General features: G+C 56.7%; 1 protein-coding gene across 3 annotated transcripts; it reads right to left on the reverse strand.

The window, feature by feature from the left end:
• Positions 1-789: 789 nt before the first annotated feature.
• On the reverse strand, positions 790-22602 carry PLEKHN1 (pleckstrin homology domain containing N1). Of its 3 annotated transcripts, XM_064397078.1 has the most exons (15): positions 22498-22602; positions 20604-20703; positions 17093-17239; positions 16720-16800; positions 15606-15693; positions 13918-14042; positions 13249-13398; positions 12208-12288; positions 10063-10132; positions 9702-9859; positions 8935-9126; positions 7829-8071; positions 5246-5443; positions 4227-4275; positions 790-2569 (listed from the first exon to the last, which is right to left on the reverse strand). In XM_064397078.1, the coding sequence occupies exons 1-15, from the start codon at positions 22575-22577 to the stop codon at positions 2397-2399; spliced, it is 1935 nt and encodes a 644-aa protein (XP_064253148.1). In that variant the 5' UTR covers positions 22578-22602; the 3' UTR covers positions 790-2396. The 3 variants fall into 3 exon arrangements, with proteins under 3 accessions (XP_064253148.1, XP_064253147.1, XP_064253149.1); XM_064397077.1 differs by lacking the exons at positions 20604-20703; positions 22498-22602 and having other exon boundaries at positions 17093-18007; XM_064397079.1 differs by lacking the exons at positions 5246-5443; positions 20604-20703; positions 22498-22602 and having other exon boundaries at positions 17093-18008.
• Positions 22603-23375: the final 773 nt, after the last annotated feature.

Here is a 23375-nt window from a genome sequence, read left to right on the forward strand (position 1 = left end):
AAAGCCAAGGAGCAGGTTACAAGCTTCACTTTCTAATGATTTTCCCTCCTAAATTTTGCTGTTTATTCTTTGAGGGGGGCAAAAAATGGGGTTTTTGTGGCTTCAAAATCAGAGGACAGAGAGAAATCCAAGATTTGTGCGGCAGCCAGGGGAAGGATGGGCTCAGTGCTCGGGACTGAAGAGGTTTTTGTGTGTTTGCAGGAACCAATTTCCACCTCAACGCAACCCAGACAGGTCTGGTGCTGCTCTAAATAAACCCATTTTTAAATCCTGAGTCTGCTGAGAAATGTGTTGGAGGAAAAGCAGGAGGGGGGGAGTTTTTACAGCCACAAACCCACCTGGAGCAGCATCCGAACAGGGAAAACCCAAACCCAGGTCCTGACAGGCCCTGGGGAGACTTTGGCCAAGGATGAAGGGATAACAGGAGGCTGACCCGAGCTGGAGACACTCAGGAGCCTGGAAATCCTCCTGGACAGAGCCCCAGGGCAGCAGGGACGGGCAAAAATTCACCTCCATCCAGGCAGAGAATGGCAAAGAGAGGGAAGTGATGCCAGGGGATTGTCCAGTCTCAGAAATCCACAGGGAACTTTAATATCAGCAGGACGGGATCTTAAAATTAGTTAAAATACGATGGTGACCCTCCAAGTGTTCCCTCAGGGGCAGGGAAACCCCCCAGTACGTTTGGGATGTCCCCTAGCACATTTTGTTCAGAATAAATCGATTTTTTGGGGCTTATCAGACACAAATCCTCCCCAAGACAGAGCAAACCTGAGAGAAAACAACAGCAGCTCCAAGACCCGAAGCCACACGCCCCTGAACGTGTTTTACAGAACTGAACACCAGCCACAGCTAGAAAACTCAACAGCTCTTCAACCAGCCACATTTACATTTAAATACACAGAACCCACCCAGCCTTTACATGTAAACTTTGCTGGGCGCCTCCCGAAAAACCCCAAAACACAACCAGAGACATTCCAGTACAAATGGTTGTGGGTGCACCAGAGGAAGAACCAAAGCAGAGGTTTTGTTGCTGTGTTTGATTTGCAGCCTCTGCAGGGAACAAAGGTGAAGAATTCAGAGCCTCAGGTGAAAACATTTGGATTTGCTGCTGACCTTCCAAAAGGATCTGGCCCGAGAGGCTGGAAAATAACAACCCTGAGACTCTGTGCCTTGTTTGTGTCCTGTCCTGGCTCTGGGGGGGCCCAGGGGGCATCAGGGACAGCCCAGCCCCCCTGGCACTGCTCTGGTCACTTTGGCTGCCCTGCAGTTTCTCCTGGGGGGATTTTCTCCTCTCCTTGCCTGGACAGACACAGGCAGCACTTGGGGTGAGCTCAGGGCAGGGAGGAAAGGAAGGACCCCCAGATTTGGGGGGATTTGGGGTTTCCTCTGCAGGGAAGACCTCAAGGAGCACAGCTGGCATTTTTGCTGGCACCAGGTCTGGAGGCAGCAGTGGCAGGAAGGAAGAATTCTGGCCAGGAAGATGGGAAGAAATCCCCACCGTGCTCAGACCTGGCTGGGGTTTGGGGTTTTTGCCCCTCCATTTTCTGTCTGCTGCCTCTGCTCTGTGAGCTGCCAGGATGGGCAAAGCCCTGGGCACCCTGGCAGCCTCCAGAGCCGGCTGGGGGAAGCTCTGGCTGTTCCAGGGATCCTCACAGGGCTCTTCCAGGGATCCTAACGTTGTTCCCAGGGATCCTCACAGGGCTGTTCCCAGGGATCCTCACAGGGCTGTTCCCAAGGATCCTGACATTGCTGTTCCCAGGGATCCTGACATTGCTGTTCCCAGGGATCCTCACTGGGCTGTTCCCAGGGATCCTCACTGGGCTGTTCCCAGGGATCCTGACAGGGCTGTTCCCAAGGATCCTCACTGGGCTGTTCCCAGGGATCCTGACAGGGCTGTTCCCAAGGATCCTCACTGGGCTGTTCCCAGGGATCCTGACAGGGCTGTTCCCAGGGATCTCACAGTGCTGTTCCCAGGGATCTCACAGGGCTGTTCCCAGGGATCTCACAGTGCTGTTCCCAAGGATCCTCACTGGGCTGTTCCCAAGGATCCTGACATTGCTGTTCCCAGGGATCCTCACAGGGAGCAGCCGAGGGCTCTGGTGCAAAGGAACCCAACAGATCCAGGCACCTTTTGGGTTCTCCCTCTGCTCACCACGTCCCCTTCACCCGAGGCAGCCTGACCCTTTGGCTCTGGCATTTCCGGGGGCACAGCTGGATTTTTGGAGCAGCCCCAGCTTTTTTGAGGCACAGCTGCTCCTGCAGCCCCGCAGAGCCTGGGGCTGCTCTGCTCGGCCCCACGCTGGGCTTTGGGGCTGGCAGCGAGCCCCACACGTGCCAGGCCGTGGGGGCAGAGCTGCGGGCTCCTCCGTGCCCGTGCCCGGCTTTCCTGCCCGGGCTCAGACCTGGAACACCGGCGGGGCCCGCCCGGGGCTGCCCGGCTCCCGACCCTCCGCCTCCCACAGGTTGTCGTAGCTCAGGTCGCTCTGGAAGCTCTGCAGCTCCGCGTAGTCGTGGTAGGACGTGGAGTCCCGGCAGGGGCAGGCGGCGTCTGCCAGGCCACAGGGGCCATCTGCAGGGAAACGGGTTGTGGAGTTACCGTTGTGGGTTCATGCATAAAAAAATATGTATTTTAAATATAAAATAGAAAATATATAATAATAAAAAATACAAAAATACAAAAATATAAAAATATAAAAATATAAAAATATAATATAATATAATATAATATAATATAATATAATATAATATAATATAATACAATACAATATAATATAATATAATATAATATAATATAATATAATGTAATATAATGTAATATAATAATATATACATTAATATATATATATGTAATATAAATATAATAATTATGGTGGGACATGGAGTCCTGGCAGGGGCAGGTGGCATCTGCCAGGTCACAGGGGCCATCTGCAGGGAAACGGGTTGTGGAGTTACCGTTGTGGGTTCATGCATAAAAAAATATGTATTTTAAATATAAAATATATAATATATAATAATACAAAAATATAAATATATAAAAAATATAATAAATATAATAAATATACTATACTATAATATAATATAATATAATATAATATAATATAATATAATATAATGTAATATAATGTAATATAATAATATATACATTAATATATATATATGTAATATAAATATAATAATTATGGTGGGACATGGAGTCCTGGCAGGGGCAGGTGGCATCTGCCAGGTCACAGGGGCCATCTGCAGGGAAACGGGTTGTGGAGTTACCGTTGTGGGTTAATGCTTAAAAAAAATATGTATTTTAAATATAAAATATAAAATATATAATAATACAAAAATATAAAAATATAATATAATATAATATAATATAATATAATATAATATAATATAATATAATATAATATAATTAATATAATATATAAACATTAATATATATATGTAATATAAATATAATAATTATGGTGGGACATGGAGTCCTGGCAGGGGCAGGTGGCATCTGCCAGGTCATAGGGGCCATCTGCAGGGAAATGGGTTGTATATGTACAATTGTGGTTTTTTATATATAATATTTTTAATATAAATTAATATATACATAAATAAGAATATAAAATTATATATTTTAAATATAGCACATATGTAACATATAACATATAATATAGTATATAATTATATATATATATAGATAGAGTGTGTGTATATATATAGTATATAATTCTATATAAATATAAATATATATATATATATATATATATATATATACACACACACACACATACATTAAAAAAAAATAAAAATTATTGTGGTAGGACATGGAGTCCTGGCAGGGGCAGGTGCCATCTGCAGGGAAACAGGGAAAAATATTTATATTTATAATTTAAAAATATCTATTAAAATAATATTTATATATGTTAGCTATATAATATTTATATGTATAAATATATGACACAAAATTACAGAATCTATTTAAATTATATTATATATATATATATAAAATTTATGTATATCATGATATAAATTTATAATATTTAATATCTTCGTTTCATTATTTAATTTTAAAAGTTTTCTCTACGGCCTGAATTAAAACGTGGTGTTCTCTGAGGAGTCAGTGTGTTTCAACAGAGAAATTCCAAAACTCTCGTTAAGCAGGGTGCCCACGCTGGGGGTGCCAGGGGGGCAGGCCGGGTGCCAGGTGCCAAAGCAGGAGGGGGCAGAGCCCTGCAGGGCCTCACCTGGGGGACGCAGCTCAGGGCCCAGCTGTTCCTGTGGCAGCGAGCACATCTGGGGACAGAGGGACAGCGGGTGAGGGTGGCACGGCTGTGCCAGCCTGGGACAGCCCGGCCGGGCTCGGCCTCGTCCCTGCTGAGCACAGGGGCAGCGCCCTGCAGGGACCCCCCGGCAAGGTGGGACCCCAGCTGTGTCCCCTGCACCCCCTGGGTGTCCCCTGTACCCCCTGAATGTCCCCTGCACCCCTCGAGTGTCCCCCTGCACCCCCTGGGTGTCCCCTGTACCCCCTGAATGTCCCCCTGCATTCTCTGAGTGTCACCTGCACCCCCTGTGTGTCCCTCTGTACCCCCTGAATGTCCCCTGCACCCCCTGGGTGTCACCTGTACCCCCTGAATGTCCCCTGCACCCCAAGTGTCCCCCTGCACCCCCTGGGTGTCCCCTGTACCCCCTGAATGTCCCCTGAACTCCAAGTGTCCCCCTGCATCCTCTGAATGTCCCCTGCACCCCCTGAGTGTCCCCTGCATCCTCTGTCACCTGCATCCTCTGAGTGCCCCCCTGTACCTCAAGTGTTCCCTACATCCTGTGTCCCCTGCACCTCAAGTATTCCCTGAACCCCCTGGGTGTCACCTGTACCCCCTGAATGTCCCCTCACTCCAAGATTCCCCTGCACCCTGAGTGTCCCCTGCACCCCCTGAGTGTCCCTCCGTACCCCCTGAATGTCCCCTGCACCCTCAGAGTGTCCCCTGCACCTCAAGTGTCCCCTGAACCCCCTGAGTGTCCCCTGCACCCCCTGAGTGTCCCCTGCACCCCCTGAATGTCACCTGTACCCTCAGAGTGCCCCCTGCACTCCAAGTGTCCCCTGCACCCCTTGAATGTCCCCTGCACCTCAAGTGTCCTCCTGTACCTCCTGAGTGTCCCCTCACCCCAAGTGCCCCCTGCACCCCCTGAGTGCCCCCTGCATGCTCAGAGTATTCCCTGCACCCCAAGTGTCCCCTGCACCCCCCAGGGCAGTGCCCAGCCTCACCTCCCCCAGGTAGGAGCCCTGGGCAGGTGCCCGCAGCTGCAGCCGCCGTGCGGTGCCCGGGGTGCTGTAGATGGGGACAGAGGGCACCTCCCTGCAGTGCCCTGGCAGGGGCTGGCAGTGCCACTGCTCCAGGGACAGCTGCTGGGCACCTGGCACAGTGCCCTGGGCTGGTCCTGTCTGCCCGTGGCACTGCAGGAACTGCAACAAAACCAGACCCAGGATGGACAGTGGGTGTGGGGAACTGGGGAATGCCCACCTGGAGCTGCCCACCCCAAATCCAACCCAGGAATGGATCATGGGTGTGGGGAACTGGGGAATGCCCACCTGGTGCTGCCCACCCCAAATCCAACCCAGGAATGGATCATGGGTGTGCAGAGCTGGGAAATGCCCACCTGGAACTGCCCACCTGCAGCTGCCCACCCCAAAATCCAGACCCGGGTTAGATCCTGGTTGTGGAGAGTTGGGAAATGCCCACGTGGAGCTGCCCACCCCAAAATCCAGCCCCAGGATGGATTCCAGCTGTGGAGAGCTGGGAAATGCCCACCTGGAGCTGCCCACCTGGAGCTGCCCACCCCAAACCCAGCCCGTTCAGGCCAGGCAGGGGTTGCTGGTTCTGCCCTCCCCAGCAGCTCTGCTCAGGTGGGCACAGAGGCCAGGGCTCATGCCCAGCGAGCCACAGGCGTGCTGGGAGCTGGCCAGAGCAGGATGAAAGCAGTCAGGGGTGCAGAAGGGCAGGGCAGAGCCAGGAAGGAGCCTGGAGGGAAGGGGGTCTCCCCAGGTGGGGTGACTCAGGAAGGTTTTCCCTATCAGATTCTCCCAAGCAGCAATATGGCTTTTACCAGGCACTCCCTTATCTCAGCTGGGGTTTTGGGGTGGCCAGAGCGAGCTCTGGCTCTGACTCATCTGCAGTTTCAGGAGCCTGGCTCACGTCTCTGTGCCTGCCTTTGTCTGCTGGTTGTGATGTGCAGGGGAACATCACAGACAGGAGAAACCTGTTCCCCTGTGCCCTGCCCTGGCTGGAGGGAGCAGCGAGCTCTGCTGGGCCCTGCCCCACCCCGAAATGCAGCTCTGCAGTTTCCGTCCCTCCTCAGATGGCAGGGAAAGGAATACCCCCGGGCACAGCTCCTGGAGGCAGGAGCCTGGCTGCTGAGTCAGGGCCAGCAGCAGCTCCTGCAGGAGGCCCCACTGGGAGCACTGGGGGAACTGGGAGCGGAGGGATCAGGGAAAGGGGAGAGGGCTGAGCTCCCACCCAGCTCTGTCTGTTCAGCCCCAAGGCAGGATGAAAATGGGGACAGGGCACTGGCAGCTCATCCCCAAGGGGGGTTGGAGTGGGGAATGGCCCTGCAAATAAAGTCCCAAGTGCTGCTCATCCCTGTGGGGTGATGGGGCTGAGTCCTGGCTGGGCCAAGGAGGGGAATTCTTTAAGGAACAGTCACCGAGGGGTTGGGAAAGTGGCATGACACTAAAAAACTGATGGAGACATGCTGGAAAACCCTTGGAAGAGGAGGCTGTGTGCCATTAGGCAATAACCTCCTACTCATGGGTTGCCTCAGGAGCTGGTGCCCACATTTCAGGGCTCTGGGAGGCATTGCTCCATCTGCCATGTGCAACCTCCTTCCCACGGCCCCTTTTCCCATGGCAATGCTTTCACACCTGCTCTGAGGCACCTGCCAGGCCCCTGTCCCTGCCAGTAGCACCAGCAGGGAAGGGTGAACCTTGCTTTTCCCAGGCAGGAGGATCCACACCCAGCCCCATCCCACATCCATCCCACACCCAGCCCCATCCCACATCCATCCTGATCCCACATCCATCCTGATCCCACATCCAGCCCACACCCAGCCCCATCCCACATCCATCCCACACCCAGCCCCATCCCACATCCATCCTGATCCCACATCCATCCTGATCCCACATCCAGCCCACACCCAGCCCCATCCCACATCCATCCCACACCCAGCCCCATCGTACATCCATCCTGATCCTACATCCATCCTGATCCCACATCCAGCCCATCCCACATCCATCCCACATCCAGCCGCATCGTACCTTCATCCTGATCCCACACCCATCCCCATCCCACACCCAGCCTCATCTTACATCTGATCCTGCCTCCATCCCCATCCTGCCTCCATCCCCATCCTGCCTCCATCCCCTTCCCGCCTCCATTTCCATCCCCATCCCACATCCATCCAAATCCATCCCCATACCTCATCCAGCCCCATCCCACACCCAGCCACATCCTGCATCGATCTCCATCCCACCTCCACCCTGATCCCATCCCCATCCCACATCCATCCTGATCCTACATCCATCCCCATCCCTCATCCATCCCCATCCCACATCCATCCCAATCCATCCCCATCCCACATCCATCCCAATCCATCCCCATCCCACATCCATCCCAATCCATCCCCATCCCACATCCATCCCAATCCATCCCCATCCCACATCCATCCCAATCCATCCCCATCCCACATCCATCCCCATCCCACATCCATCCCCATCCCACATCCATCCCCATCCCACATCCATCCCCATCCCCATCCCATCCCACCCTCAGCCCCATCCCCTTGCATGCCCTACCCTGCCCAGCTCCAGCTGTGCCGGGGGGTGCTGCTGGGGGCCGTGTGCCCTGTAGGGCTCCTGGTACACGGGGGATGGGGTCTCTCCCGGGGGGCTCTCGGGGATGAGGCTGCAGCTCCTCTCAGGCTCCTGCCCGGGCCCCTGCTGCCCGCCGCTCCTGCCCTTGGATTTCCTGGCGCTGTTCCCCCTGCGCAGCTCCTGCGTGGGCAGCCCTGAGCTGGGCCAGCTGGGCTGTGCCAGGCTCTGCAGGGAGAGGGCACAGCCTGCAGCTGCCTCTCCTGGGGGTGCCCGTGGGCATCGCTCCGGGCGCGGGAAGTGCCAAGGTCCTGCCCTGGGCCCTGCCCCACGCGCTCTGCCATCCCTGGGGTGTGAGTCCTGCCCCGGGGCAGAGCAAAGACCCTGCCCGGCCAGCACCTCCATCCCCTGCAGCTTTTGTTTTGGGATTTGCCAGCCCTGGAACCTCCTGAGTGCCCGTCTGTAATCCCCAACAGCTCTAGTACAGGGCAGAGCACTGGGATGGGACTGGGACTGGGACTAGGATGGGACTGGGACTGGGATGGGACTGGGACTGGGATGGGACTGGGATGGGACAGGGACTGGAACTAGGACTGAAACTAGGACTGGGATGGGACTGGGACTGGAACTAGGATTGGGACTGAAACTGGAAATGGGACAAAGATGGGACTGGGACTGGAATGGGACTGGAAATGGGACTGGAATGGGACTGGAACTAGGACAGGGATGGGACTGGAACTAGGATTGGGATGGGACTGGAACTGAAATGGGACTGGAAATGGGACTGGAATGGGACTGGAACTAGGACTGGGATGGGACTTGGACTGGAACTGGGACTGGGACTGGAAATGGGACTGAGACTGAAACTAGGACTGGGATGGGACTGCAACTGGGATGGGACTGGAACAGGACTGGGATGGGACTGGGATCCCTCAGCCTCTTCCCTGGCCAAGCTGAGCCAGGACAAGCCCTGGCTGCGGGCAGGGATTTGCTCCAACCCCACAGCAAACACTGCCAGCAGCAAAGGCAGCGTCCAGCCCCACCCCGGGGCATCCCCCCAGGCACCCCAGGCTGGTTTGGGGCTCACTTACATGGAGAGGCTGGGAGTAGCCAGGGGAGAGGGGCTCCTCCAGCAGCCTGCCCTCGGGGCTCAGCAGGAAGGAGTGGCCATCGGGCAGCGAGCTGGGCTGGGACAGCTGGGTCAGCGTGGTCACTCTCCCTCCGGACGCCCAGGAGTTCGTCCGGCCGTCAGAGCTGAGGGATCCCCTCCCGCTGCTGGGGAACTGCATGGGGACAAGGACAATCCTGGGGACACAGCCCTCGTGTCCCCGGGGTCGGGCTGTGTCCCCATGGCCAGCAGCGGGGTGGGGGATGTGCTGGTTTTGGGGTGAGAGGGGAATGAGGGTGTGGGATGTGCTGGTTTTGGGGTGAGTTTGGCAGCTTCGAGCAGAGCCTGCTGTGTCACTGGAGTGTCACACAGCTGGGACACCCGTGGGTTCCCACCCATTTTTTCCCTGTATAATCCCCTGTATTACTAATTTAAATATTTTAAAAAATAATAAATAATTATTTAAATTATCCCCAGGGATCAGCAGCTTGCTGGCAGCTTCGAGCAGAGCCTGCTGTGTCACTGGAGTGTCACACAGATGGGACACCCGTGGGTTCCCATCCATTTTTTTTCCTGTATATTACTTTGTATTACTAATTTAAATAATTTAAAAATTAATAAATAATTATTTAAATTATCCCCAGGGATCAGCAGCTTGCTGGCAGCTTCGAGCAGAGCCTGCTGTGTCACTGGAGTGTCACACAGCTGGGACAGCCGTGGGTTCCCAGCCCAAACCCCAGCATCCCGTACCTGGCTGGGGTGGGGCGGCTTGGAGCCCACCGAGAAGCTCTCGGAGCCCGAGAGGGAGGAGTCTGCGTTTCGGAACTGGGCGGTTTTCAGGCAGTACAGCCACTCCTGGTAGTCCTGGTAGCTGGGACAGGTCACCCGGATGGAATTTATCAGTCGGCCTGCAAAAACATCCCCCAGAGCTGGACCCCTCAGAAAGCCCCGGGAATCCCCCTGCTCCTGCAGGGAATGCTCTGCCCTTGGTGCTGCTCTCCTGCCGGGACACAGAGCACCCCAAATTTCCAAGGGGGCATTCAGGGAGCCTGGCTGCCCAGCAGGAGGTGCCCAGCACCACCAGTGCCCCCTGCCCGTGCTGGGCACCCACCTTCGATCAGAAAGGAGGTTTTGTCGTTCTCCTCAAAAAGCACCTGGATGGCGTTGAGGGGGAGCTCTCCCTGTGGAGACAAAGGCAGGGTTGGGATCATGGAGCCAGCAGAGCTCCTGCCCGTGCCATGGGGCACAGCTCTGGGCATCTGGGCAGCCAAACTCTGCTTCCACAGGGGGAATTCCAGCGGGATTCCTGCTCCCTGAACATCCCAGTGGGATTCCTGCCTCCTGCACATCCCAGTGGGATTTCTGCTGCCTCCTGCACATCCCAGTGGGATTTCTGCTGCCTCCTGCACATCCCAGTGGGATTTCTGCTGCCTCCTGCACATCCCAGTGGGATTTCTGCTGCCTCCTGCACATCCCAGCAGGATTCCTGCCTTCTTCACATCCCAGCAGGATTTCTGCCTCCTGCACATCCCAGTGAGATTCCTGCCTCCTACCTCCTTCCATCCATCCCTCCATCCATCATCCCAGCAGGATTCCTTCTACCTCCTGCACATCCCAGCAGGATTCCTGCCTCCTGCACATTCCAGCAGGATTTCTGCCTCCTGCACATCCCAGTGAGATTCCTGCTGCCCCTGCACATCCCAGTGGGATTCCTGCTGCCCCCTGCACATCCCAGTGAGATTCCTGCTGCCTCCAGGTGCTGAGACACCCTCTGGATAAAGTCGGGAAGCTCACCAACATGCCCAGATAACTCCAGCCCCCCCAGCAGCTCCCCCTTGCTGGTTTCCCCCTCGCCCAGGGCCTTTTCCCACCGGAGGATTGGGGTGAGCCCCATGCCAGCCCCTTCCCTGCCCCCCAGCCTTGGCAGGGGCAGCTCCTGTGGTCGCTGTGAAGCTGCAGAGCAGAAGGGCCGGGCAGGGGAAGCGCAGCAGCCCCCGGGAGGCTCCCGTGCCCTGACACGCCTGTGGAAAAGCAGGTTCCTGTCACAGGCTGGTGAATCAGCCCGGCACCGTGGGAAGGGAGCAGTGCCTGGGAAGGGAGCACTGCCCGGGAAGGGAACATGGCACGGCGCAGGTTTAGGGTTTCAAAAGAGATGAGCTCATGGGAGAGCCCAGCCCAGGCCCCCTTGCGTGGTGCCCCATTCCCAGGAGCTGCAAAGAGCACATTCCCGAAAGCAGGCTGTGCCCGGGGAGTGTCCCAGCGGCTGGAAAACACCAGGGATGGGGAGAGCTCTGCCTGCTCATGGCGCTCCTCCCGGCAGATGCTCTTATCTTCCCAGGAATAACAAGGAAAGCGTTCTGCAGGATGTGGAGCAGGGCCCCGGGGGGTTCACGGCGCATTTCACAGCCCTGCAGCTCTGCAGGGTTGTTTGTCCCTGGCTCGGTGACTCAGGGATGCAGCAGAGCAGCAGCTCCGGGGTCACAGACAGGTCACTGCTCCTTTTGGCACATTTGTTCCAGCACAGGAGGAGCAGAGAGCTCTGAGTGAGCCATCAAACGGTGCTCGAGATCACAGAATCACAGGAAGGGAAGAGCAGAGAGGCCCTCGAGCACCAGCCAGCCCAGCATTAACCAGCACAGCCGTGCTCCCACTCAGCCGTGTCCCCAAGTGCCACCGGGGATGGCACTGGATGATTTCAGGGCCATTCTCACTGCTCAGTGCCTCTGCCTGCCCGTGCTGAGGCTCCAGCACTGCTCCCACAGGCAGGCACAGCGGAGAAGCTGCTCTGGCATCCCTTGGGATGCTCCCTGTCCCTGCTGTCCCTGCTGCTCCTGCAGAGGGGGAACGCTGCCAGCGCTGCAGCAGCAGCAGCCTCCCCTCCCCTCCCCTCCCGTGCCCTTCCCCACAGCATCAGCTGTGCTGCCAGGCTGCTCCCAGCTCCAAAGTGGTCCCATGGCACAGAGCCCGGGGGGCAAAACCCCCTGAGGGGCTCTCTGGGGCTGTGCCAGCTCCTGTCTGCAGCAGGAGGGCCGGGCTCCCTGCCAGCACAGCCTCCCTCCTCCTCCTCCCCCTCCTCCTCCTCCTCCTCCTCCTCCTCCTTGGCAGCAGCTCCTTCCCCCTGGGCTGCTGGAGGAGTGCGAGGTGTTTCCCATGGGAAGGGATCTTGCACCATGCCTGTGCCTGCTCCCTGCCAGCTGGCACGGGAGGGACGGGGAATGCAGGTGGGGAGCAGCAGGATGCTCTGAGAGGAACTCACCTTGAAACAGAGGCCAGCGGGCTCCTCGGACACGATCACCAGCGTGGAGGGGTAGAGCACCAGCAGCCGGTCGTGCTGCTCCTGGGGAACAGCAGGGAGAGGGGTGGGTCCCTGGGAACAGCAGGGCTCAGAGCTGGAGAGCCCTGGGCTTTGTCCTCCTGACAGCAGCCTGGGGCAAGGGCTCTGGGAACAGCTGGGCTGAGCTGTTCCCTGTGCTGGGAGATGGATTTGGGAAGGGCCAGGATGCTTCCCTGTGCTGGGACATGGAGCACTAGTGACTTCATCCAGGGATCCCTTCATCCATCCATCCATCCATCCATCCATGGATCCATGGATCCATGGATCCATCCATCCATCCATCCATCCATCCATCCATCCATCCATCCATCATCCATCCATCCATCCATCCATCCATCCATCATCCATCCATCCATCCATCCATCCATCATCCATCCATCCATCCATCCATCCATCATCCATCCATCATCCATCCATCCATCCATCCATCCATCCATCCATCCATCCATCCATCATCCATCCATCCATCATCCATCCATCCATCCATCCATCCATCCATCCATCATCCATCCATCCATCCATCATCCATCCATCCATCATCCATCATCCATCCATCATCCATCCATCCATCCATCCATCCATCCATCCATCCATCCATCATCCATCCATCCATCCATCATCCATCATCCATCCATCATCCATCCATCCATCATCCATCCATCCATCATCCATCCATCATCCATCCATCCATCCATCATCCATCCATCCATCCATCCATCATCCATCCATCCATCCATCCATCCATCCATCATCCATCCATCCATCCATCCATCCATCCATCCATCCATCATCCATCATCCATCCATCCATCCATCCATCCATCCATCCATCCATCCATCATCCATCCATCCATCCATCCATCATCCATCCATCATCCATCATCCATCCATCCATCCATCCATCATCCATCCATCCATCATCCATCCATGGATCCCTCCCTCCCTCCCCAGAGCCGTGTCCTACCTGGAAGGGCAGGTGCTGGAGCTTCACCTTGGACACGCAGAGGATTTCTCCCAGGGATTCCCGCTGGGTTCCCCTCCACTCCTGCACGGGCAGGTTCTGCACGGACCAGCGCAGCTCCTCCTTGTCCCCGGCGCTCTGCGTCCAGCCGCTCTAGGGACAGCCACACTGAGCACCCAGCCAGGGCCTGCCCCACCCGGGGGTGCTTTTCTGGTGTGGCAGGAGCAGGAAAGAACAGAGAAATCTGGGCAGGAGGCAGTTTTGCAGCTGGGAATGGATTGTCATTCTCCACAGCGAGCATTGCCTGGAAATGCCTTTCCAAGGGGGATATTTCTGTTTGACAAGTGGGGAGGGAATTAAACACCCTCAGAGACTGGGAGAGACAATTCCTCTCTGTTTTCCAGGCTTCAGCCTCCTCCTCCTGGTGTTTTGCAAGCTCTGGGTGGTTGCACAAGCACCCAAAAGCGTGACAGCCTCTCTGAGACCCAAGCTCTGACCCCCGTTGTGCTGCTGGTGGCACCCGTGGGTGGCAGCTCTTCCTCCCAGCACACCCCCCTGCCAGTGGCTCTCAGGCCCCTCTTGCAAGCTCTTTTTGCACCCTTTTATCTCCAGGAAAGCCCCGCAAAGGGAATGCTGGGAGCCAGCAGCGGGACACGGCCATGGGACACCCACCTGGGACAGCAGGGGCAAGGCCAGGCTCCCTCCACAGAGCTGGATCTGCTTCTCCAGGTGGTACAGCCACTGCTTCAGCTCGGCCTCAGACTGGCAGAACACCACCAGGGGGTTCAGCAGGGGCCCTGGGGGTGGGAGAGCCACGGTGAGCACAGCAGAGCTGGGCAGGGATGGCAGCATCCATCGGGAGCCAGCTGGCAGAGCTGGCACTCTGCCCGTCCCTCCTCAGGGTGTGGGGACACCCCTGCCCTGCTGCCACCCCCCTGCAGTCCTCATGGCAGAGCTGGCACTCTGCCCGTCCCTCCTCAGGGTGTGGGGACACCCCTGCCCTGCTGCCACCCCCCTGCAGTCCTCATGGCAGAGCTGGCACTCTGCCCGTCCCTCCTTAGGGTGTGGGGACACCCCTGCCCTGCTGCCACCCCCCTGCAGTCCTCATGGCAGAGCTGGCACTCTGCCTGTCCCTCCTCAGGGTGTGGGGACACCCCCTGCCCTGCTGCCACCCCTCTCCAGCCCTCCCTGCCACCCTTTTGTCACATCAGCCTTCCCAGACACACCAAGCCCTCCCTGACCACCAGACACTTTTTAACCCCAGTCCAGGCCAAGAACAAACCCCAAAGTCAGCCCCAAAGCCAAGCCTGACCTCCAGAGGTGGATTTCAGCTTTCCAAGCCCCCCAGCAGTTTGTGGGAAGGCTCTGTGTGGGCAGGGGCCGTCCCAAGGTGCTGCTCCCTCAGCAGAAAGCCCCGTGCCGTCTCCCAGTTCCACCCTGGCCCTCCAGACGTAGAACACCAGTAGCTTTCTGACACTGTTTGTTTATTTATTGCCTCACCGAACCTAACCCGTGCCAGCCAAGCTGAGGATGACTCCAGACATCCCCTCAGAGGGAGGGACAGCCCTGCAGCTTGTTGATTCTAGAGTTTGCAGCTCTCACTCATCTCAGGGCATGAGCACAGGCTCCCACACCCTCTGCTACCTGCTCCCAGCACAGCCTGCTGAGGGCAATAACCATTCCTGGCAGGATGCAGAGTGGATGTTGTGATTAATAATTTACCTCTCAGCCCATATTAAACCCTGCTTGCTGCAGGCTCAGAAGGATCTGCCTCTGTGGGACTCAGAGGTACCCAGATAAGCCTGGATAAACGGGGGGACTTTGCCCTTCTGAGGTATCTTTAGTGCCCTAATTCCTGCAGTATTTATAAACAAACGTTTCACTGAGCCTTTGAAGTGTGTCTGTCTTGCAGGAAATGCAGGGTAAACAAAGCTGAGGTGGGGAAGTGGGGCAGTGGCTCCAAACCCATGACAGCAATTTGGTGTCGAGCATTTTCGGGCACCCACGTGGCTGTGGCTCTGGAGCTCTCCTGTTTCCTCTTGCCTTGCTTTCCCTGTGTGATGCTGCTCTTGGGCATTCCCCGGGGCATCCAGCTCCTCACTCCAATTATAAATGCAAATTAAAGCCAGCAGCAATGGTGCTGCCAGGGCATGACCCTCAGCTGACCCTCAGCCCCGGGCACACCCCGAGGGCATCACCCATTGCCACATCTAAAGAGGGCCCAGAAGGAAGAGAAAGTCAGGAGAGGAACTTGGGGGACACGCCTGGGACTGCTGCAGTGGGTGCTCTGGGGGTGTCCCCGGGCTGGCACAGGGAGCAGGGCCACCCCAGGCCCCCTCCCCAGCAGCCCTCAGACCCACCTGAGATGTGGAAAGCGTGGTCCTGCTGGCCCGGGCTCTGGCCAGCCCCCAGCTCACGCACCTGCAGCTCCTTCAGAGGCAGCAGCCCCTGGGGAAGGAGAGCAGGGGTTACTCGGGCTCCATCCTGCAGCAATCCTCTGCCACGCTCAGGAGTATCTTTATATTCCACGGTTTTTTTCCTCTTTCCATTTTAAGAGAAACCTCAGCAAAGTAATGGTGATTTAACAGGAGAAAGGCAGAGAATGGGGCTGGCCCTAAAGGAAAATCGAGCTGTCCAGTTCCCAGACTCTGCATGCTCAGAGTCCCACTCTGCCAAAGCCCAGGAACAGGTGACAACTTTGTCCTCCCTCCATAAAAGATGCTAATGGCTCTAATGCCTTGGGGCACATTAATTCCTTGTTAATTGCTCCACAGTTAATAAACTCAGGAGCTGTTTCTAAAGGAGTCAGGAGAGTTTGAGATGTTGTTTGTCTCCTGACACGGGAATTTTCACTTGAAGGCTGCCTTGGGGGTGACTGGAGAGGTTTTCCTGATGTTTTACATCAACCTCAAGTCATCTAAAGGCTAATTAATAATTTCTAAGAGGAACTAATTTTACAGTAACCTCCCAGAACATGCTCAGTTTTAGTTCCTCAGTTGTGTGGAGGAAGAGAACATTCAGGGGCTGCTGTTTCACAGCTGTGGTGCAGAACAGTTCATTCATTATTTGCAACTCCCCAGCACCACCAGGTTAAAAGATTCATGAGTGGTTTGCCAGCAGAGCTCCCCGAGGCTCAGCTTTCTCTTCCCCCCTTCTCCCACGGAATAATTCATGTTGGAAAAGCCCATCCTGCAGATGGAGAATTCCCTCTAGACCCCCATGGGCACCAGGGCCGGGGGGATTTGGGGTTTCCCAAGGCTCAGCACAAAGGTGGCTCCAGGTCACCTCCCCCCTGCTCCTCCCTGTCCCTGGGCTCCTTCACCCCTGCCCAGGTGACCCTGAGCTGCTCTGGGACAGGCTTTGGGACAAAACACCCTTTGGGAGTTTGGCATCCCCGGGAAGGGACTTGGGGACATCTGCAGGAGTTTGTCGGCCACAGAGCCCAAAGCCCAGCTCGCCCAGGCGAGGCCCTACCTGGTAGGTGAGGCCGTTGGGACCCGTGGACTGGAAGTACAGGTAGGACTGGAACAGCTCCAGGAAGCAGCTGTTGACCTCCTGCAGAAGGGACACCTTGGGGTCATCTCAGGACACCCTGGGGTTACCTCAGGACACCTCTGGGGTCATCTCAGGACACCTCCCAGCCTCCCCCTGCACCCCAGGCATGGAGAAGCTGCTCCAAGGGCCACGTCTGTGCTGATGGAAGTGCCCCAGGTGCCCACAGGGATGGCACCACGTGGCAGTGCCCAGAGGATTCTCCACGATCCCATTTCCCAGAATTACCCCTCCCTTCCCAACTACTCCACCATCCCTGGGCACAGAAACCCCCACAAAGTTGCCTCAGGTTTACCTGGCAGTGCTGGAACTTAAACTTGACCTTGGAGTAATAAATAATTTTGCCCAAATTCCTGACAACCGTTTTCCTTCGGCCCTTCTTGAACAGGCTGGGGAACCTCTGGTCCAAGTTTTCCTTCTGGTTCTCCTGCTTCTGGATAATCTGTACCAAGGACACAGGGAAAAGCAGATCAGGGCTGGTGGAAGAGCCATTCCCAGAACATCTTCCCAGCAGGGATTCCTGGGAAAGGGCCCTGGGCAGGTGCCCAGGATGGGCTGTTTGTTGTTGGGTCTCCTTGCCAACGTGGGGCCAGGGCTTGCTTGCTGCTGGGAGCCTGTGAGGAGATCCTGACCTAAAGCTGGGGCTTGTGGGCTGGAAAAGAGGGGGGGCAGAGGCACATTTCACTTTCAGGGTGTCCCAGCTCCACAGAAAAACCATCCCAGTGTGTCCTGAGTGTGCTTTCCACGGGGGGGAGTGGAAAGGTTTCCTCTGCTCTGATTCCACCTGATCCCTCAGCATTCCCAGCTCAGATCCCACTCAGACCCCTCACTTCCTCTGGGTTCTGGGTGCCTGGCAGTTTTGGGAGCCCCACAGTCACAAAAGCAGCTGCAAGGAAGATTTTTCCTGCAAAAAAACTGGAAAAGCTACAGGAAACACCACAGGAGAGGCAGCGCTGAGGAGAGGCAGCACTCGGGGCTGGGGGCTTCCCTGATTTCCTGGTTCTATGGGAATTCTTCCTTCTGTGCAGGAGCACAACCCCACACCCCTCACTTCTCCCCACCTGGGGATAAATAAAACTCTTCCTGCTGCTTTTCTGGGATGAACCCCTGGGGGCTGCTGGTGTCCTTGGGGAGGAGGGCAGGGCTGCACCCTGAGCCTTGCTGGGCACATCCAGACTGGGAATTCATTCCAAGCCAAAACTGGGTGGGCCAGGGGAGGTTTGCAGCGGTTCCCTGGGGCCCAGCAGGGCTGGTGCCACCCCCAGCACGTCCCCATTCCCGCTGTGCCCGCTCCTGACCCCGCTCCTGATCCCATTCCTGCCAGGACAGCTGCGTGTGCCCGTGATGGATGAGGATGAGGAGCCACAGCAGGACACCCAGCTCGGTCCTGCAGGGCCCCTCCGTGACTCACCCCTCTGGCATGGGGTCAGCCCGCTCCAGACATCCTGGGGAACTGGGAATGGGGCTGGGAGTGGGGCTGGGGAACTGGGAATGGGGCTGGGAGTGGGGCTGGGGAATGGGAATGGGGCTGGGGAATGGGAATGGGGAACCGGGAATGGGGCTGGGAGTGGGGCTGGGGAATGGGAATGGGGCTGGGAGTGGAGCTGGAGAACTGGGAATGGAGCCAGGAATGGAGCTGGGGAACTGGGAATGGAGCTGGGAATGGGGCTTGGGAACTGGGAATGGAGCTGAGGAACTGGGAATGGGGCTGGGAATGGAGCTGGGGAACCAGGAACGGAGCCGAAAGTGGTCAGGACCCTTTCACCTGCAGAGCACAGGGCTCCTTCCAGGGCCTCGCTGAATTTGGGTTGCTGTTTTTAGGACATGAGTTAACCCTTTGCTGCTGAAATCCTCCCCCCAGTTTCCCAGCTACGGAACAGAACTTAGGGAACACGCTGCGTGCCCAGTACATGTCTCAGCGTAGGAAAAATGGTATTTGTGTCACAAATGCAGAGCAAAGAGCAGCTGGTCACAGGTGCAGCAATAACAAAACACAGGATAAGGGCACCAGCAGCACCTGGGAGTGGGGAGAGGGTGAAGTGATAAAATCACGGGCACGGAGATAAGGAACAGCAGCAGCCACAGCTGCTGGCTCACTGCTGCTGCTGGGGACGTGGCAGCCAAATTTCCCAGGAATGAACGAGGCACCGAGAAGGAAAAGCAGTCTGGGAGCTGGGAATGCAGCAGCAGCCTTGGGAAAGGGCTTCCAGAGGGATCCTCCCGCGGGCAGGAGGGAGAGGGAGAGCTCCAGAGCCACTGGAATATTGGGTGAGGGCACCCAAGCCAGCCTGGGAGGGGTGGCAGTGAGCCTGAGGGGATGGATGTAATGGCTGAGCACAGCAGCAGCTCCACGGCTGTGGGAAAACGGGATCAGCCCTGAAATCTGCTGCCCTTCAGCTCCCAAACCATGGGCTGTGCCCCCTGCTCCAGCCCCAGCCCGGCCGTTCCCGTTATCCCAGCGCCGAGCCCTGCAAGCCCGGCTCCTCCCGAGGTGCGAGTGCCCTGACATGTTCCCATCGTACAGGTAGAACGAGTTACTCATTAACGGCCCGGGCCCTGCAGCCCCCGAGCCCCGCGGTGAATCAGCAGCAGGAAGAGCTCAGCTGGCTGCAGGAGCCCCGGGGCTGCTGCTCCATGGGAAAAACCCCAAAGGAGCGGCTCCCGGGCCACATCCTCCCCTGGCTGGCACTGGGAGCTGTGGGAATCAGGGCAGGGGCTGCTGGGGGGGGGCAGAAGGTGCAGGGATGTCACCTGTCCCCGTCCCAAGCGGCCTGTCGTGGCAGGAGTGGGCGATGCCATCTCCTCTGAGGTTGCCCTGTGCTGGCAGCTCCGCTCTGAGCCGGCCCTGCAGCTGCTGCTGCTGCCAAAAACGCAGCAGGGAGAGAGGGGCACAGCCCAGGAGTCCTGCAGGCCACACAGGGAGCTTGAGGCTGAGCCCCAGGTTTGCGTCCCCTCTGCCCCAGGCGAGGGTAAAGGCTGAAAACCTGCTCCACCCTCCCTCCTTCCATCCCTGGAGGGATCCCACACTCCCCGGGGTTCCCAGATGAGCATTTCCCAGTGACCTCTGCCAGGATTCCTTCTCCAGGATCCACTAACTCTCTCATGCCTCCCCAGGGAAGCATCCAGGATCCATCTGGGGCCTGCTTTTTGCTGCCTGATCCCTTTGGATCCACCTGGTTCCCACAGGGAGCCTTCCCTGCAATTCCCTCTGCCTGGCACTGAGGCTGTGCCTCAGTTTCCCCTTCCCCACATGAACACCCAGCACATCCCAAATGCTCCCAAAATTCCTGCCACACCCCCAGCCCACCCAGCAAACCCTCGGGGGCTGCTGGCTCCCCTCTGCTTTCCCCAGCAGCGCTGGGAACGGGGCCATGTGGCCACAAGGCTGGGCCGTGCCCGGGGCAGCCCTGCCCTTCCTGATTCCCTTCCCAGGCTCCTGCTAATCCGCTCCTGCTCCGTCTCACCGCGGCGTGGGAATGAATCATCCCACCTGCCAAAGCTCGCTCGGCTTCTCCCCTCCCTCCCAGGCGACCCAGAAACAAAAGAACCCAGAGCAAAGGTGTGGGGGAGATGTCCCCACGTCCCCACGGCCCCGCTGGGCTCCCGGCAGCACCCCTGGCTGAGCCAGGTGCCCTCCACACCTGCACGGGGAGGTGCTGGGACCTCATCCCATCCTGGATCTCCCTGGGACAGAGCTGCTGCTACCCCCAGACCCAAAGCCAAGGTCCTTCCCAAACGCTGGGCTTGGGGTGGGTGGGAATAAACCCCTGGAGCAGCAGCAGGGGGTTGGAGGTGCAGGAACTTGCCTTGGCTGGAATGTACTGCAGGATTTTGTCCGTGGTCGTGTCTCTCTCCTGGCCTCCATCTATCCCAAAGAAGCTGGGCAGCTTTTTCTTGCCATTTTGTCTACAGAGGAAAAAAAACCCAAAAAACTAAAACACACATGGAAACACAGATCCAGGCTGAGGCATGGTGAATCCTGCCCAGAAATAAGGAAGCCAGGACACCAAGCAAGCAATTTGTCACGGGCTTTCGAGTCATCCCAGCCCAGCCAGGGCTGACAAAGCCTCAGAGAACTGGAACAGGATTTTGCTGCATTTGTTGGGGTTTCTCTGCTTTTTCACAGCTCTTTGCTCAGCCAAATGATGAGCTTGGCTCATCTGTGCCCCCAAATCAGCACAGGGCCTGGATGTTCCATGCAGGACACAAAGACCAAACCCAGCTCCTGCAGAGCCCCTGGGGTGGGGACGGATCCTCGTGCAGATATTCGCAGAGAGGGTTTATTTCTGCCTTGGTGGCTTCCCCCTCCCTTCCCTCCCACTCCCAGTTTCTCCCTGCGTGCACACCAGTCCCACCAGCCACTGGTGCTGCTGGGAAGTGCTGGGACTTCCTCGGATTGCAGCAGAAAACCAGGAGAACCCCCACGAGCGTGGGAAGCTGGGAGTCAGTGGGACAGGAGGAGCTCTGGGGCTTGGCTGCTCCACCACAGACCCTGGTGTGAGACCCCCAGAGCCCAGAGACCCCAAGAGATCCCCTCTCTTTTTCCCCCAAACTCCCTGAGGGATCCCTTCTTTTTTACCCCAAACTCCCTGAAGGATCCCTTCTTTTTTACCCAAAACTTGCTGAGGGATCCCCTCTCTTTTACCCAAAACTCCCTGAGGGATCCCCTCTCTTTTCCCCCAAACTCCCTGAAGGATCCCTTCTTTTTCACCCCAAATTCCCCAAGATATCCTCTCTCTTTAACCCCACAGGAACTCCTCAGGCTCCTACAGATTTGCCCCCAATTTCTGGCAGCCCAGGACACCAAGGGCACAGTTCAGGGTCTCCTTTCCATCAGAAACCCCTCAGCCTGGCAGAGTTTAGGGGCTTTTTGGCACAGCCCTGACCCTGAACCCAACACAGACAGGTCCACGAGGAATCACCTGGTTCCCTGCAGAGCTCTTTCCCAGCTCTGACCGTGCTGATGGGAGCAGTGGGAAAGCTGGGAAGCTGCAGTGCGTTCCCTGTCCCTATTTTGGGACAGCCACCCACGGCCGTGGTACCTGAGCACTGCCCTGGCCAGCCCAGCACCCAAATCCCAAAGGATTTCACTGAGGTTTTCTGCTCCTTTGGGTCCCAAATCCCAAAGGATTTCACTGAGGTCTTCTGCTCCTTTGGGTCCCAAATCCCAAAGGATTTCACTGATGTTCTCTGCTCCTTTGGGTCCCAAATCCCACAGAATTTCACGGAGGTTTTCTGCTCCTTTGGGTCCCAAATCCCAAAAGATTTCACTGATGTTTTCTGCTCCTTTGGGTCCCAAATCCCAAAGGATTTCACTGAGGTTCTCTGCTCCTTTGGGTTTACAAATACAAATCCTACAGGGGGGTGCTGGGATTTGGGGCTTTCTCCCTAAAGCCCGAGGAGTGGGAATGTTGTTTTCTCACAACTGTGAATAAGAGCACTCACAAGTGAAAACAGGGAATATCAGGTGTTCTACACCCTGTCCCGCCGGGGGAAACTTAATTACCCAAACAAAAATTAACTCAGCAGCGCTTCTCCCGTTCCCTGCCCGCTGGGAATTCCATCCCAGGCACTCGGGGCGAGCTGGTCCCGGGCTCCGACAGTCCCCGAAAGCACCGGGAATAGGAAATCCCCTGCCGGGAGAGATCCCGCAGGAGATCCAGCCCCGCTCCCACCCCCGGAGCCGGCGGGGTCACTCACTCCTTCTTCAGCGAGGGTTTCCTTCGGAAGGAGCTCCTGAAGCCGCCGGGAGCCTGCGGGACGCAGGCGATGTTCCCCATGCCGGGATCGCTGCGGGATCGCTGCCGGCCGCCGCTCGCCGCCCGCCGGGACTCGAGTGGGTGTGGGCAGAGCCCGGAGCCGATCCTGCCCCTCGCTCCCGCCCCGCGGGCTGGGAGGGGCGGGCCAGCTACCTGTTCCTGGGAATTCGCCCGAGCCGCCGCCGGCACCGGGCTGCGCCGCCGGGAAACCCATCCCGAGCGTTGTCCCAAAGGAATTCTGCCCTGAAACCCGTCCCGAGCGTTCTCCCGAAGGAATTCTGCCCAGAAACCCATCCCGAGCGTTCTCCCGAAGGAATTCTGCCCAGAAACCCATCCCGAGCGTTCTCCCGAAGGAATTCTGCCCAGAAACCCGTCCCGAGCGTTCTCCCGAATGGAATTGTGCCCAGAAACCCATCCCGGAGCGTTTTCCCAAATGGAATTCTGCCCAGAAACCCGTCCCGAGGGTTCTCCCAAAGGAATTCTGCCCCGAAACCCATCCCGAGCGTTCTCCCAAAGGAATTCTGCCCAGAAACCCGTCCCGAGCGTTCTCCCGAATGGAATTCTGCCCAGAAACCCATCCCGAGCGTTCTCCCAAATGGAATTTGGCCGATAAACCCATCCCGAGCGTTCTCCCGAAGGAATTGTGCCCAGAAACCCGTCCCGAGCGTTCTCCCGAAGGAATTCTGCCCTGAAACCCATCCCGAGCATTCTCCCGAAGGAATTCTGCCCTGAAACCCATCCCGAGCGTTCTCCCGGAGGAATTCTGCCCTGAAACCCATCCCGAGCGTTCTCCCGAATTGAATTCTGCCCAGAAACCTA

The sequence above is a fragment of the Passer domesticus genome, chromosome 22, assembly GCF_036417665.1.
Source record: "Passer domesticus isolate bPasDom1 chromosome 22, bPasDom1.hap1, whole genome shotgun sequence".
NCBI classification, from domain to species: Eukaryota; Metazoa; Chordata; class Aves; order Passeriformes; family Passeridae; genus Passer; species Passer domesticus.